We start from the raw sequence: 18,069 nt of genomic DNA on the forward strand, positions 1-18,069 counted from the left end.
TATCTGAATTGTCTTGGGAAAGTGCTGGGCGTTCCTGAGATGAAAGAGATGGTCTGTCTTATGGATGTGTCACAGGCCATATTCAGATGGAAAATCTGCACCTTGCATAGGGCTAGTGCAACTATCGATGGTGCGACTGATGGTGGCATCTAAGGAGGCGCCAGCAGCTCGCATGCTCAAGTAAAACGAAGACTTGTGTTTAACACTTCTCAATATGACTAGAGATGTGGGAGGAGCTAAGATTTTAAAAGTTTGTGCTTCCAGCTGGTAATCGAAGTTGGACCAGCTGGCCGATCTAATAGTTAGTTGGTGTCTGTTTGCTTAATGCTAGGGTTCGCCAAGAAGGAATTATTTTGTTTGTATGAATGCAGTCTTCCATCCTACAAATAAAGCAGTCTGTTAAACCAACGGTATTGTGAGCATCATCCCAACCCTAGCAATGATATATATGGTTGGGGAAGCATTCGTAGAAATGTGATATGCATTGCGGGAAATACAAAATGTAACAGATACATGGACGCAGCGAAGGGGAAGGCTGGCTAGGCCAAGTTGCGTTAGGGCCGGCTGAAGTTGTTCATGTTAGGTGTAATAAGATCGGGGTAGGAGGTCCCTCTCCTGGGGTAGATGGACACCTCCAAACACACAGCAGCCAGTAAACAGCACACCAGTCCAGGGTTTTTGTGCAAGCTAGCCGCAGCTAGTTTTTATTGTGCAGTATAAAAACAGAAATCATAAATATAAGTCCTAGCCTGTCTGGGCACTAACTAAACAACAGATTCCCTCTATCAAAATGGTAGGGCCTATTGACCTTACCACAAACATAGACATATGCACAGTACTTACAAGTAGTATATCACAGTTTCTCTGAACAAGCCTGACTGCCTGCTCTCCCCAGGTAATGACACACTGAATCAAACCCTCACACAGCTTATATTAGCCTCCCACAGCTGCAGGTACTAATCAGCCTGCTCTCAGGCTGAAAGCCGGAAAAGCCGAACCAGCCTTGTGGATGGAGCCCTCCCTTCACTCTCACTTCCACACCCCTAGGACACTTTAATCTGTTTAGCAGAACAGACTTTTCCTGGGCTTTAAAACACATAGGCCAAAAACCTTGGACAAACATATCTGCCATTAACCACTTTACCAGTGCTTCTATCACATAGGCTATGCAAAGCACTCAGGGCACGGTAGTAGGGTACTAGCCCAAGCTAGGCTCAAGTCTTGCTTTAAATTTTGAGGAGGTCATGGTGGCGTGGAGCAGGGGCCTTGTCGGTATGTGTGTATACTACCAGACTGTTGCTTTGTAGACCCATATGTAATAGAGTTGAGTGAGTGTGACATTTTGTATTCCCGGGCAATTTGACATAGGCTGAAGGTACAGTTACATGGTCATTGGCCCATACACATGAGGCAGCTGCAATTTGAAGAGCCTTTGAAATTCATCAGTAATCTCGATATCTGGGTCATGGAGATCTGGCGCAATGCTTGGGAGATGGATGTGTTGCAGGGCCAAGGATCGAAGTGCTGGTGGTGCAGTGAATCTAAGCCCACGACAAGGAAGCTCACTTGGTAAATGGACACTTCCACTGGTGAAATGCCTCGCCATAAAGGAGGTCAGGCTCCCAGGCCTCCAGCCACTAGAAGAACAGCAGTCACAGGCCAGTAGTAACTCTAGTAGGTGGAGATTCAGGTCTCTGGCAGCAAGGTGGTGAGAGACATCCCAAAATTCAGGTCCATGAACGTTGGGGAGGGTGGTTCTGGGACACTTATGAGTCTGATGTGCACCGGGGTGCTATGGTAGGACCAGGGAAACTCCTATGGGGTTTGGCCAGTTAGGTGGATAGGGCTAGCATTGTCACATACAGTCAGGATGCCATCTTGGGTACAAGTTAGGCCTTTAGCATATGATCTGCAAAAGCCAATGCCTTTAGAGGCAGTGGATATTAACACCCAATATTGGTTTATGGATAAAGTTGTATGGGTGTCTAAGCTGCAGATATTGAATATATGCATGACTTTGGTATTGGAAATGTAGCTTGTATGGGCAAAATTGACATACAGTACTGCTTGTGCAGAAATTGTGTCCTTATTACACTAGACCAGGGGTTCCCAACCACGGTCCTCAAGGCACACTAACAGTCCAGGTTTTAAGGATAGCCATACTTGAGCACAGGCAACTTAATTAGTACCTCAGATATTTTGATTAAACCATCTGTGCTGTAGCATGGATATCACCAAAAACCAGGACTGTTAGTGTGCCTTGAGGACCGAGGTTGGGAATCACTGCACTAGACCGTATTTTGCATTTGCGATCCTCTGCGCTTGGAGAGGCAGATAAGGTGTATAAACATACCATTGTGATGCTGTAGTGTATGCTGGCCACATATACATTAGTGTTCCTAAATCTATCTATGCTGAGATTTAAGGCTGCATGGTTCTTAAAATTTCTGCAACTCAAAATGCAGATGAGAAACACAAATGTGCAGCAGCTTCTCTGCTCAAACGCAAATGGTGTATCTGTTACGCATTACACTGCAGATCAAAGAATTGTTCAATGGGTTAAAACTATTGAGATAATTATATATCCTCCTAATGCCTGTCTATATTATAAACCTACCTATTATGGACAGACCCAATATACATAATAATCACAATTAGATTATAAATGCATCCCATGAATATTACATGCAGCAATCCTTTTAGCGTGCTGTTATTAATGTATAATAATTAATTCTTCAAAAACAATCAGAAAGTGGTTCAATCTATTAATGAATCTTCTCATGCAACTATCAATAAATAAATATATAATATATATATTACTGTTTAGAGTGGCAGATGGCTACATATACATTATGGACCTGAAATTTCTGCTTTTTATCAATTCTTTTAAATATTTTTTTTCTTTTTTTTTGCTGATAGCACTCCTTATCTGGGGTATTCTTTAAATTTTTAATAAAATAGATATTTAGTGAATTAATCCTTGCCTAAATTATGGCAAAAAGAAATAATAAAAAAAATCAGCCTCATCACTAAATATTAATCATTACCCCGCTAACACCTAAGTCCTGTGTCTGACCCGGGATTTGGAACATGATTGCAAACAAGGTCATACCTCGAACAAACCCCATTCACACAGCACCTGTGGGCAGTGGAACTCTTCTGCTGGCACCTGGAGATGACATCATCACCAGGCGCGGGGAAATCCAGATCTCCCCATGCTGTAAATGCGTCTCCTGGCCGGCAGGCACCCCTCCACCCCGCACCAACCTCCGTAGCCCCTCTGCAGCCGCCCACTTGAGGGCAGTCCTGGGGATGCGATGAAGCGATTCGCGCTGAATCGCGGCATCATGCCCCCAACCCCTCCTTCACAATGCCGGTAATTGTGTAGTGGGATGGGGCCACAATGACGTGGTCATACCTCCCACCCCGCCCCGAATGCCACGTTGCGTCCCAGCTATGCCAACCTGGCTGCCCCCTCCCGGAGGGAATGTCTGTAACTATGGGCTAAATGATGTGGGACAGGTATTTGGAGGGATAAATGATGTAAGGACAGGTATGTGGAGGGGTAAATGATGTAGGACAGGTACGTGGAGGTGTACATGATGTGGGACAGGTATGTGGAGGTGTAAATGATGTAAGGACAGGTATGTGGAGGTGTAAATGATGTAAGGACAGGTATGTGGAGGTGTACGTGATGTGGGACAGGTATGTGGAGGTTTTGTATTGATAGGAGAGTAGTTTTGGAACTTGCAGATGGGACCTAAAAACGTTTATCCCGACTTTTTACAAACTTGTATGAAAACACTGCAAAATCACAGTACAAGCATTTTCCTGTACCCCAAAATGCTAAAAAGACTTTAGTTTGATGAAAAACATTTGCTGGCTACCATTTTACAACCATTATTTAAAAAGTGCAAAAAACATATATTTGACACCTTTCAAGAACCTCCAGTACTTTCCTTATGGTCACTAGCAGCCTTCTATATGGTCCTGCTATCTCAGTTGCCAATTTTTGAGGGTCCAGGGTGGTTTCCCCACTTTTGCATGCTCCTCTCCCAGTTTGCTTTTTGTACAAAATCTGCGCAACCTCGCCGCGAGTAGCGTGAATTTACATTTGTGATTGGATCTCGCATTGTTCAGGAGCGGGAAATGTGTGAGGTTTATGAAAAAAGCTCGTATTTGTAAACTCGCATCTAATTGGATTAATTTTTCAGCCATAAATTTGTCTGCAATCACTGGCCCTGATTCAGAGCCGGACGCTCTGACAGAGCGCTCGCTCTGAATAAGGGCCGGCCTTCTTGTTTTTTAGAGCGGCCTCCTGGCCGCTCACACAGCTGTGGGTGACCACCCACAGCTATAGTGAGCGGCCAGGAAGATGGTCGCGATGGTCAAGACCGTCGCGACCATCGGGCTTGCGACGAGATACTTGTGGGTAGGGTCTCGTTGCCGCAAGCCCCAGAGAGATTTCGGCTCTCACAGAGCCGAAATCTCTCCCACTGACATCACTCGTGATGTCAGTGGGGCCGCCCCCAAACGGAGACGTTCACATGGGAACGCCTCCGTTTGGGCAGCCACTCCCCCGGCCCGCCCACCAAAGGGGGCGTGCTGTCACTCAACATTGACAGCACGCCCCCTTTGGTACGAGACCCGGAGCTATCCGCACACGCATGCGCACTGGGCCACCATCGACAAGCTTTGAGCGGGTCTGAATCAGGCCCACTGTGTGTAGGTGATGGGTTTTTACTTTTAGCACAAAGCTATTTGAACACATGCCATCTGTTTTATGGGAGCTGTTTCCACTTTAATTCCAGCTATATGTAGCCCTTTAGCCATTACTTGTGAAACTGGCAAATTTGCTGTCATTCCAGTAAAATTCTGTCTCTCTTTAATGTAGAGCACATTGACCATTTGGGACACATGCCAGCCATGCAAATCTTTATAGTAGGCTCTTGAAGAAGCTGAGCTCTGCAGCATGGTGTATTCTGCAAGTCAGCAAATAAGAGCTTCCAATTAATTCCAGGAGTAGTGCTTTGTATCCATTAGGAAACATTAAACATTTCTTTCCAAAATCAGATCAGCTGAGAGGCTGTGATTCTGCGGTTTGTATCTTTAACCATTTACCACTGTCCACGAGGCAAGAAAGCCAGGATGTAAAATTCTACAGATGTGTCCACATACATTTTACATCCTGTGCTTTAAAAAGCCCTTCAAGTCACGCCATGCCGTGGCGTGACTCTGTAGCGCCGAGTGTCTTTTCGTGTGAATTTTTATATGCAAATGCGTCTTATTCACAAAGTGATGCGAATAGGACACGCAAGCAGCTTCTGCTGACTAATATATGTTGTAAGCCTGTTTTCTATGTGCGGCTGAGAGGGGGGGGGCGGCGGCTACTAATTACCCGGGTCTGGGCTTGCTGGGGTCCGACGCCGCCCCCCCCCCTCCCTTTTTCCTGTCAGCAGCCCAGCAGTAGGAAACTACTCAGTCCCAGCCTGTGGGGGGGTTAGAGTTCACGCTGATCATGACCCCCATGGATTTGTGCCGGGCTGGGGTGCTCACAAAGGGGCTTCAACTAGGATTTTTAGGGGGTGTGGCCTAATTGCAGGAGTTGAGGCCACACACCCTTAGGAGATGTACTCTTGAAGCCGACGGTCTAAATGCCGACCGCCGGCTTCCAGACTCTCTAATCCCGGCGTGGTACTAATGACAGGCGTCGAAAACTCGATGCCTGTCATTAACCATACCCCGGAAAGCCGACGCCCGGCATACCTAACGACGGTAAGCCGGGCGCCAGGCGCCGACAGCCGCGGGGGAAGGAGGGTTAGGTTTAGGGCTCCCAGGGGGACTTAGGGTTAGGCACCCCCCGGAAGGATTAGGCTAGGGGAAGGGGGGGTTAGGGTTAGGCACCACTTAGGTTTAGGTAGCGAGGAAGGGGGGGTTAGGGTTAGGCACCCCTAAGGGAGGGTTAGGGGGTAGAATTAGGTTAGCGATACTTACCTTAGGAACAGTCGGGATCTTCACCCTTGCCGGGCTGCCGCTGTCGGGATTTGAACCACCGGCCACCCACCCTTGGCCCAGCGAGTCTATTAATGGCCATGGCAGTAATCTCATGTTTTTAGGTGACACCAGGGCTGGATGTGACAGTGACAATACCCCAGAGCTTGTTCATAGAATGAGCGGAACACACAGGGGGGAATTCAGTTAATAGCGGTAATGTACCGTGGCTAATTGATCCCCCGGGGGCTATTTAATTGGCCCTGAAGTGCAGCTTCCGGCGGCCCTTATCAGGGTTTTTTTTTCAAGAGCTCAACAGGTTCCAAAAAAAATCCCTGATAGTGTCCCCTTTATCGGGAAGCCAGCAGCAAAATCACATTGGTCCATGAACTTATCATGGATCTAATGTGTATTACCCTGAAAACAGGTTATTTTGGAGCCGATAAAACAGGCTTTACTTAAATTGCACGAAGGTAAAAAAAATTGCGGTAAGTTCCGTTTTATCCACCCGAAAAATCATCCGGGCTAATTGAATCCCACCCCCCCCGATTGTAGTAATTTGTGGCTTCTGTCACATTATTGTGGGAAGTGGTTTCAATGTCAAACACTACACTACATTAAAAGCAGTTTATACGTCCAATTTGTAATAACTGGTGTGAATCTACTGAATGATGACTTCTTCATATCCTGTATGTACTTTTTATCTAAATGTTTGTACTAAGAGTGCATCAGAACATATAGGCAGTTTCATTTGTTCAGCACGGCCTACACAGTATGATAATAAAAATGCTGCTACAGTAACTGATGAAAATGTTCTACTTGGAAAGGCCACCATGCATTCCAACACACAGTTATTATTGTCACTGGTGTCATAGAAAACAATGGGGATTGTATAATTACATGGTGCAATAAATGAGCAATGATGTGCTGTAATGTAATGTACACTCAGTGGCCACTTTATTAGGTACAGCTGCTAATTAATATAAATATTAAATCAGTCAATCACATTGCAGCAACTCAGGGCCTGATTCAGAGGTGCATGCTATTTCCGTGCGCTCGCTCAGAATCAGGGCGTCTCTATTATTTTAAAATCCGGCTTCCAGGCCTGGCAATCGCGACCATCGGCATTGCGAGGAGACCCTTGTGGTAGGGTCTCAGCACTCGCAATGCCAAGTGGACTACCAGCTCTAATAGAGCCGGAAGTTCACTACTGACATCACGAGTGATGTCAGTAGGGCTGCCCACATACGACAGACGTTCCTAAGGGAACGTCTGCGTTTGTGCAGCCACCCCCCCCCCTCCCCGCCTACAAAATGGGGCGAGCTGTCAATCAGCATCGACAGCCGCCCCGTTTTGCTGCGAGCTCCTGAGCAAGTGATTTCTCACTCGCACCGGGGCTTGCGCACGCGTGTGGCATGCGCACTGGGCCACCATCGACCCGCTTGCGAGCGGGTCTGAATCAGGCCCTCAATACATAAAACCATGCAGACATGGTCAAGAGGCTCAGTTGTTCCGACCAAACAACACAATGGGGCAATAATGTGTATAATACTTCTTGTAAAACACCTGTGGTCAGTACTACAAGGATTCCGGACCTCATTCAGACCCGCTCGCAAGCGCTGAGCGCTCACAAGTGGGTTGATGTTTAGGACCTGCACACGCGCAGCGGCCGCACTGCGCGTGCGCAAGCCCCGGAGTGAGAGATAAATTCTCTCACTCCGGAGCTCACTACAAAAGGGGCGGCTGTCGATGTTGATTGACAGCTCGCCCCGTTTTGTAGGCGTGGCGGGGGGGTGGTTTCACAAACGGAGGCTTTCCTTAAGGAACGCCTGCCGTTTTGTGGGCGGCCGCACTGACATCAGCAGTGATGTCAGTGGGGAGCTTCCTGCTCGATCAGAGCAGGAAGCTCCCTGGGGCTTGCGGTTGCCGAGACCCAACCTTAGGGTCTTGTCGCAACCCCCGATGGCCGCGATGGTCTGGACCATCGCGACCATCAACCTGGTCGGTCGCTAAAGCTGTGGGTGGTAACCCACAGCTTAGCTAGCGACCAGGAGGCCGCACTTCAACAACCAAGTGGCCGCCCTCATTCAGAGCGACCGCTCGCATTTTGTGAGCGCCTCTGAATGAGGGCCTCCATGTGAAGCTTGAAAGCTGGGAAATAGTGCATACTTCCCCCTGACTTTTCACTGAATCGTTGTGTGTGTGTGGATCAACTCTGCTTCATAGGGAAGAGTGGGCCTGATTCAGAGGCGCTCGCTGTTTGATGAGTGCTCGCTCTGAATCAGGGCGTTTGTTTTTTGTTTCGGCCTCCAGGCCGCTTGCAAAGCTGTGGGTGACCACCCACAGCTAGTGTGAGCAGCCTGGCGATGGTCACGACCATCAGGCTTGCGTCGAGACTCTTCGGGAGGGTCTCGGTTCCCGCAAGCCCGAGTGGACTTCCTGCTCTAATAGAGCAGGAAGTCCACTACTGACATCACGAGTGATGTCAGTAGGGCCGCCCACAAACGGCAGGCGTTCCTAAGGGAACGCCTGCGTTTGTGCAGCCGCCCCCCCCTCCCTGCCTACAAAATGGGGCGAGCTGTCAATCAACATCGACAGCCGCCCCGTCTTGTAGTGAGCCCCGGAGCGACGGAGCTGCCGTCGCTCGCTGGGGCCCGCGCATGTGCACGCCGGAGGCGATGCATGCGCATTTGGGGAACATCAAACCGCTCGCGTGTGGGTCTGAATCAGGCCCTGTGTTCCCTAATTTTAGGTATATTTTAGTTGCATTTCAAAATGCCTGAATGAACTATGGTGAGACAGTCATGTAGAGAAAACATCTACATTATTTCTAATATTTAGTCTTGCTTAGAGAGAACTATTTGCAGTCCATAGATATGTCCTGTATACATTTGTTTCATAACTTTTTTTTTTATTATTAGAGAATTGATATATGATGTGTAATTAATTTATCCTCACGCTAGAAGCAACATTTACCAGTAATAATCTTTATATGAGTAGTACATATGTTTGTGGACATCTTTTTGGCCAAGCCCCCAAGTTCATTAACATGAGTGATGGTTCAATCAATGAATGTAGTTAGCTGGTGATTCCCTCTCTTACTAGCAGTGTGTCAGCATCCTGTGAAGATGAATCTGTCACACAGTATATTTCTGATAAACCAGCTGTTTTCTTTTGTCTTTGTATCTACTGTATTCTAATGGGAGACGTTGTTTTAAGTAAGGTATATATATATAGAATTGATATGAAATACCGATGGACCGGATGCCGACTGTCAGTACACTGACAGCGGAATCCAGTTGGTTCAAATCCCGACAGGGGAATGATGAGTAATGTTCACCTGTCCTGTTTACCCGCTAACCCTCCTTTCCTGCACCCTCATACTAACCTTCCCTACCGATCACCCTAACCCCTCTCGGTAAGTACCTAAACCTAACCCTCCCCCCTTAATGCCTAACCCTAACCCTGCCCCCCTTAGTGCCTAACCCTAACCTCCCCCCGATGTTGCCTGAACCTAACTTCCCCTGTCTAGAGCCTAACCCTAACTTCCCCCCTCCCGCAGCCTAACCCTAAGTCCCCCTGGGGTGGCTAAACCTGACCCTCCCCCCCCCTCCCCCTGTGGCTGATACTTACCTTCTTACCTTTCCCCGAGATGCCGTCTGCAGGGATTCCAATGACGTCGGCATCCCCAGTCATGTCGGGATTCTGTCATCTGTGTTTTCCCTGCGACCGGGATTCCAGTGCCGGGGTCCCGGCAGATGGCATCCCGGTTGTCGGGATCTTAACGCATCCTGGTATATATGCATGTCTTCAACTGCAGAGGTCAGATGAGGAATAAAGTACTGGCCACTCAAGTAAGTAGGGAAGGGGCTTATTATACATCATTACTAAAGTTTTATGATCTCTGGGGTCCTATGGTCTTTAAGAGGGCACAGATAAGCTTTCCGGAGCACTGTACTTCTATACACCTCAGAGGGATTTGTAAGTGCAAGGAGCAGCTACCAGAGACTTGTAATATTTATCATCATTCAATATCACAGTCATATCTTTAATATTAAGTCAGTATTTTCTAATCAGTTGTAGATAGAATGTGAATATAGAGAAATGGTTGAAATGGCTCTGAACTGTTCGTATGTTCTCAAAGATACAGATACAGTCATGTGCAGTATGACTGTATATTTATCTTTGAAAACATACACAGCCACATTTCAAATTGTACCGTAACCCGACCCAGAATCAGGCCTTTGATGTGCAATTTGAATGAGTACCTGCATCACTGGTGAGCTTGCAAACAGGGAGGTAAACGCCTTGGAAAAGGAACAATCTATTTGTGTTGAGGTGGTGTCCGTATTTCCCCGACCTCCACAAGAGAGACACCTTGGTTCTGGCAGCATGGTTAAGACTATTGACAGGATAAAACACGGAAAGCACGGGGCAAAATCCATTCTAGCTGAACCAGCCTGTGGATGAAGAAAATCCTCTTGGGTCAGAAATTGTGAAGTAGCTGAACGAGACTTGCCCAAGTTAGGCGCACGTTGGGCTGGAGAACCAGGGAGCAGACTGATTACTTTCTCCAGTTACTGGCGATCTCTCCTGATATAACGGTCAGGATTGAGCAGACTCCGCTCCTTCATCTGCCGCCAAGGAGTTCTTCACTAGAGAGACAGCAAAAGGTTCTCTATTTTATGAATGCGGACCTAGCATGCCAAGCTTTGCAGAAGAATGCAGATAAGAGGGACATATGACAGACATCCTTCCTCCACACTAGCCATCTACATACTGAAGCTAAAGTCTTAACCAGGCCTGAACAGGGCAAAGTCACCACCTGAAACCCATTTGGTTAACATCTTCCTCGCTTTTTGCTGTCCTTCAGCAAAAGAAACATTTTGGAGTGGTGCAAGAGGAAAGAGAATGGTGGGAATACCTGGAATGGAGGGACGGATGGGATACGGTGATATAAGTGAGATATACACCCAAATGTTCGGAAAGAAAGTGACATGTGGGCAGAGGCACACAATTGGAGTGGTGGGGGGCAGGAGCACACATACAAAGCTGTAGACAGACAACTACAGAGGGGGAGCCAAACACACACAGTGGATGGGAACAGATAGCTGCAGACACAGATGGCGAGATTAGTCACATTACCGTCTGCAGTGCACACTTAGGCTGGGTACACGTCTGATATATTGTTCCAATTTAGTTTAGAACGACATATCGTACACATTGTATATTGTGTATGCCCAATCCATTATTCACTGCCGCCATTCATTGGGTCGTCCCATCTTCTGTGTTGCACATCAGATGGGATGTTTCCACGGATGACGCGGTTTTGTTACATGCAGCATGAAACAATAGATTGCACTGTTGTACGGCGGATCATGTAGTATGTACGGCGATGTGATGTATTGTTCCAATGCATTGCTATGTCGCACCGTTGTTTAGGTGTGTACCCAGCTTAAAAAGCCCAACCAATGGAGAGGAATTTCAAGTTTGCCATTTAAATCCTGTGATTTATATGTTGATGTCACCTGTGGAGTTTAGCAGTAATTTTCCAGAATCATTGACTAAGGGGTATATTTACTAAAGTGCGAGTTTTTAGAAGTAGTGATGTTGCCCATAGCAACCAATCAGATTCTAGATATTATCTTCTAGAAGGTGCTAGATAAATGTTAAGTAGAATCTGATTGGTTGCTATAGGCAAAACCAGCACTTTAGTAAGTATACCACTTAGTCTCACTTTAATACAGTGATTGCTTATTTGAATTTAAAATCCTGTGTGAGGTTTGACAGACGTTTCAGTCTGGAAAGAGACCCAGGGGTAAATTAAATTTAGCATTGATTTGGGGGTTCTCTGTGATTTTCTGTCTAATTTGCACATCACAGATTTAAACAAGGTAAATCCGACTGTAATTCACAGAAAAACCCCACTTTGGACAGCAATATACCATCGGACAGAATATTGTTTTTTTTTGTTTTTTTTTTTTAAACTATGATCTATGCAGGCTTTGTGTTATGAAAATGGTTTAAAAATCCCTAGAGAAGTCCCCGCCACCATCACCACCAAAAGTGGGTTCAGGGGTAATGGAAATTAAAGTGGTGAATAATACCTCTTTTCCACCAAAAACCCGGGTCTGACCTGGGTTTTCAGACATGGGCCCTGATTCAGAGCCGCTCGCAAGCGGGCCGATGTTTAGGCACAGCGCATGCGCCGCATCCAGCTTGCGCGAGCCCCTCCGAGCGACTGAAGCTCATTCGCTACGGGGCTCGCAACAAGATGGGGCGGCTGTCGATGGTGAGTGACAGCTCGCCCCGTTTTGTGGGCAGGTAGGGGGGGTGGCTGGCCAAACGCAGGCGTTCCCTTAGGAACGCCAGGCGTTTGTAGGGAGATCTTACTGACATCACTACGGATGTCAGTAGTGGACTTCCTGCTCTATTACAGCAGGAAGTCCACTCGGCCTTGCGGAAGCCTAGACCCTACCGTAAACTTGTGAGGTCATAAAAAGATGGAGGTGACCTGCTCCACAACCACCAATCAGCTAATTTTAGACATGACTCAGGTCGCATAACCCAGGTTGCACCGTTGCACCATTACCCAGGTCCATCCTGGGTCCAACCCTGGAAGCTACCTGGGTTGGATTGCCAGGTCACATGATCCGGGTTATTTTTCAGGGACCCTTTTACACTGAGCTGCGACCGGGTAGACACAGCAAAAACCCAGGTTTTTGCTCTGGTGTAAAAGCGGTATCATATAGCTTTTTTGCAGGCAGCAGCAAACATTCCCTGGGATGATGGCACTTGTCGAACCACAAGTGCCAACATGCCTGGGCATTAAGGAGCAGCTGACACCTGTAGCCCACCTGTAAAAAAAGATAATCAAAGACAAGCAACACACCGACTGTTGTATAATTTTAATAAATAACCACTCCCCCACAACACATCCCTCATTCTCCAATTTAATCCTCACAAAATCCTTGGATCAGGTCCTCATCAGGCTATTTAGGTATCCAAGGACCTGGTTGTCCCTGGGGAGGGGTGACACCATTTTTTTAATAAATTTTTTTTGGTGGGGGAGATTCTATCCCTGGGCTGACCAGTTTGGGGCTGGTTATGGTAGAGGGACCCGCTCTGTGTGTCTCCCTGCTATAGCGTATATCCCCGGCTGGTTCAGCTTGGTTCTCATTTTTGTATAATTGCCATGTTTTCCCCTCTATTTTCCAATAATAGCCCAGGCTGGAAAGTCTGCGGCTGGTTATTGATTTGGCGGGAGGACCCCAGACATTTATTAATTTTACACATTTTAAACCATCTAATACAAAGTCTGCACAGATCAAAGTGATCTGTGCAGAGCTTTAAATTGCTGCAGATTGATTGAGGAGTCTATCTGCAAGGGTATATGAGACAGGGTTGTAGACTGAAAATATACGATGGACATTGCTGTCGGACTAAATCCGATGGTTAGAAAGTACTTTATCTTTAGACAGCAAGCCGACGGCGATGTCCAGCAGATTGCAGTAGATGGAAAATCTGATTCTTAGTAAATTTACCCACCCAGACAGAGTTGTATCAGAGCTCTTTATTGTCCTGGCAAATGAGGTATTTCACAAGCATATGTAAAAAAAAACACTAGTGGCATGCTAATATTTAGGATGTTTGACACAGTATAAACATATTTGTAGACCAGGAGGTCCAAGTGGTGACATGATTCAGGATGTGTTTCTACTCTCCTGGGGGGGGGTCTACCAGACAATCCAGAAGGGTAGGCAAGTATGGTTATAAATGATAAGGTATTGTCCACTGCTTGGACATTGTGGCCTATGATAAGCAGGCTGCAGAGACTTCAGTAGGTCGATCAAATTTGTAGCCCACAATGAAGGCTCATCTTCTATATATTCAGCACTGATAAGCTCCTGACACTTTTGCGTACACATCTGTAGGTACTATTAGCTCAGTCATAGGAATCTATTAACCTGTTAGTGTTATTATTGGCTATTGGAACTTTATAAAAGCTTAATTATGCCTGCAATAAACAGTTGGCTGACATTGTGGACATGATTAATGTGTTGAAATGTGTATGTTAACCTTTGTTTTTTCTTGCATTTTATTTTCTATTTAAAGGCTAAAAGAAGGGAAGAAATTCTAGCATTGCTGAAAAAACAAAGAGAAGATCGTATTAAGGTATTATATGGCAGTGTCATATAAATAATGCATAACTTGCATTTCATTCTGTTTACACAAAATATTGTAGGTTTGATACTGTGAAAAAAATACACAATATATATTCGCCTGTACGGTGCCAACTGATGTACTTGTGTACTGACTTTTTTTTAGTTTTAGTAATGTGGGTGGATGATATTTAACAAGGTAATGCAGAGACACTCATTATAGATTGGTACCGCAGTATGGCTGTGTAAGACACTGTACATCAAACTGCCAGCGCTATTACAGCTACTGCCAGTGATTTATGAAACCATTGCACTGCCGTTCTCAGCCTGCCATCCTGATCCTTATTGATTTCTTTTTAAATTGTTTATTAATAATAATACATTGTAGGTTATCCCATTGCAGGACTGCTGCAGCTGTAATTACTGCTTGAGCTTTCAGCTGCCAGATCAGTTTTCTGTTGATCAATGTTTACGGTTGTAAACATAACATAAGAACAGAATGGAAATAATTACTCCTCTTTTGGCTGAGTGGGCAGGCTGGCTTGTGCAAAAGAAGCACTTAGGCCCTGATTCAGACCCGCTCGCTGCCGGAGGCAGCTCGCAGGTCTGAAGGGCGTTTTTTTTTTTAGGTCCTTCCTTCTGGCCGCTCGCTAAGCTGTGGGTAACAACCCACGGCTTTTGCGAGCGGCCAGGTGATGGTCGCGACCATCGGGTTTGCGACGAGACCCTTGTGGTTGGGTCTCATCTGCAACGAGCCCCAGTGAGCATCCGGCTCTAATAGAGCCGGAAGCTCACTACTGACATCACTGGTGATGTCAGTAGGGCCGCCCTCAAATGGCAGGCGTTCCTTCGGGACACCTCCGTTTGCCCAGCCACCCCCCCCTCCCCGCCTACAAAACGGGGCGAGCTGTCGATCAACATCGACAGCCACCCCATTTTGCTGCAAGCCCCGGAGCGAGTGATTTCTCGCTCGCTCCAGGGCTCGTGCACGCGCGGCGTGGGCACTACCCGGCCGTCGACCTGCTTGCGAGCAGGTCTGAATCAGGCCCTTAGTCTGGAGGATGGCTCACCTATACTCTGGCCTACAATTACCCCCAAATCACCTTTTTTCTACTTCTTTTTTGCATTTTTAAATTTTTTTTTTTATTTGAATCTAAACGGAAGTACCCTTTTTTAAATTTTTTTTCCTTTTTTGTTTTAATTCATACGAAAATTAAAAGAAAAACGTTTTTTTTTTTTTTTTTATTTCTTTTAGGTTTTGGGGGGACATGCTGATTTTCCCCATTTTTCTCTAATTTTCACATGGGTATTTTTTTTTTAAAAATGCGTGCCAGGTTTTTTTTTTTTATTTGATCCACAGGTATCGGGAGCGCTCATACCCCGCGGTAATCCAAAATTGGTTATGAAGTACGCATAATTTTTTGTGGGCAAAACCTCACAGCCAATTGGATATGCCCCAGAATGTCAACATGGATGTTAGGTCAATAATCATTATTTTGACATACAATTAGGTCGACCATAATGTTGACATATGGGTATTTTTACTTATCTTAGCTTAACCATAACCCATTAACTTATCCCTTAAATTCAACAAAAACCCATACCTGGTGTCAATATTCTAAATGTCGACCTTCTGAATGTCGAACGCTAACCGGATACCGATTAGGAAGCCACTGTCGGTGTGCACAGTAAAAGGGAGTACACAGACCTAAGTTTCCCTGCTTCTATGCAAACCAGGCCAGGTTTACACAGAGCCCTTCAAGACTCGAGTCTGGTCATTGCAAATATGGAGTCTGTTTGGTAAGTAGTGGGGAAATAAAACAGGTTGGCACCCTTCACTGTAGGCTACCAGTCCAGAACTGAAGAGCTTGTGCTCTTCCTAGCACTCTTGGACTGTGGGTGCCAGGTCAATGATAAAGATATAGGCTGCAAAATTTGAAGCATATGCTCACCATTTTTTGTCACGCTGGGAACAAGCCCAGCACTTTCCGAGCTGCTGGGCTCTCCCCAGTCACTCTAATGATTAGTGCCTAAAAGGGGGGTGTACCACCAATATTGAGATGGTTTGGAGGTCAGATAAAGATTTCAGTTTTTCTTTTCCTTAGTGGGTTACTTGTTTGACTTATTTTCTCGGTGTATGAAAATATAGGTCTTTTACTTAGCAATTTACCACATCGGATTTGGTAAATTGCAGATAGTCATATAAAGCACTAAGAAATATCTATTTACCTGGTGATTTCTGAAGATTGCATTTTAGAATATTCCTCAAAGAGTGCACATATGCCCCATTCTCCAAAATAAATCTATTCTGTGTTGTCTGTAATCTCCATCATTACATTTTGTGCCTTGGCTTTGCATAGTCCTGTATTTCTTGTGGGCGTACAGGCTTACAGTAAGTGTTGTAATTACTATATTAATCCAATGGAATTTTAGTTTCAAGACCGATAATACAGTTCAGACTGCCCAGAATACTCATTTTCCTGTCTGCAAAGGGCTGCATTTCAGAATTGTCTTATCTTTTATATTTAGGCAATACAGTTAGCATGTCACCAGTCGATATTCAAGATGTCAATATGGCTAAAATGTCGACATCATTAATGTCGACACTTGCAACTAGGGTCAAGGTTAGCGTTTGGGTTATGTTTAGGGGTACCGTTAGGGATAGAATTACACAAAAAAGACATTATCGACATTTCAACTTTGTTAACATTACATCAGTGTTGATATACCTAAAGTCATGATGCTTAATGTCAACATAATGAACATTACAAATACGGAGGCCAATCCGGGGGCTTTTTTTCAATCCCAGGATTGAAAAAACCCAATCCCGGGATACCTGAGATTGGCATGGTTTAAAAAAAAAAGTCCCCCATCCAGCCCCCAAAGTGGTTTATCAGTGGGGCTTTCGGCGGCAGGACTTTCGGCTGTGGCGCGTCGTCCTGTAGAGCAGTGGGGGGCGAGCGGTCCAGCCGGCACGGGCTGTGCAGTGTGACCTCTGTCCTCACATGCCAGATGTGCAGTGCCAGCCAAGGGAAGGAGGAGCTGGGCAGCGTCTGAGCATTCTGCTGGAGGTGCCCAGCACTGCCTGGCATTTAAAAAAAAAATATCGGGATTGGAGGCTTTCAATCCCGGCCATTTATAGGACAAAATCCCGGGATCCCGATCCCAGGATTGGCCTCGCTAAATACAACCATGTCGGCATGATGAATGTAGACATTATATACCGAACCCATATTTAGAATGATTTCATGTCTGTCATCTAATAGCATTGTGGCATTTCCCTACTGAATTTCGTCATGTTACAGTACATCCCAGTGAACATGCGCCTCAGGTGTGACTAAAGCTGACAGTCACCCAATTACTGACTTTGAGCCTGATCATTAAGGATTGCTATTGCGATCGCAGCTCCATAATCGCACGCAGGTCTGCTGCAAAGATATATTAATGAATGCTATCGCACTGCCGCCACACTGCCAGCATAGAGACGCCCACTGCCTCCCACTACCACTATCTCACATCCGTAATACCTTGCAGTCCTGCGTATACATCGGTAACATCGGCCCCTCCCGCTGAATTACACCAGCCCTGACCTTACTTTGAAATTGCTAACCTCATTGCACGCAGTAAGTATTCAAGATGCGTATGTCGTCTCAATGGCTAACTTATGCACGCCCATGTAATGGCGTTCAAATGGACAGGCACGTCTGCGTTTCTCCAACCACTCCCCCGTTATCACCCCCAAACGCTGACTACCTGTCACTCACTCTGCAATGACTTACCGCGCTCTGTGTAATCGCTGAGCGATCGCAGTGTGGCCTTCACCGCACGCACACTGCGATGCGTGCGCAGTACGAAACAATCGGCCAACTGCGTGCGCTACGATCATCCATAGTGAATCAGACTCTTTGTTTGACCT

The 18,069-nt window shown here is 46.1% G+C and overlaps 1 protein-coding gene across 1 annotated transcript in view; it reads left to right on the forward strand.

Annotated features, from left to right (window-relative positions):
* HOATZ (HOATZ cilia and flagella associated protein) overlaps positions 1-18,069 on the forward strand; it is a 74,459-nt gene that overhangs the window by 41,518 nt on the left and 14,872 nt on the right. The window contains exon 4 of the mRNA XM_088481420.1: positions 14,107-14,166. Coding sequence (XP_088337546.1) covers positions 14,107-14,166 — 60 coding nt within the window. The remainder of the gene's footprint in view (positions 1-14,106; positions 14,167-18,069) is intronic.

This window comes from Taudactylus pleione, unplaced genomic scaffold (assembly GCF_031769625.1).
Source record: "Taudactylus pleione unplaced genomic scaffold, aTauple2 ptg000270l, whole genome shotgun sequence".
NCBI lineage: Eukaryota > Metazoa > Chordata > Amphibia > Anura > Myobatrachidae > Taudactylus > Taudactylus pleione.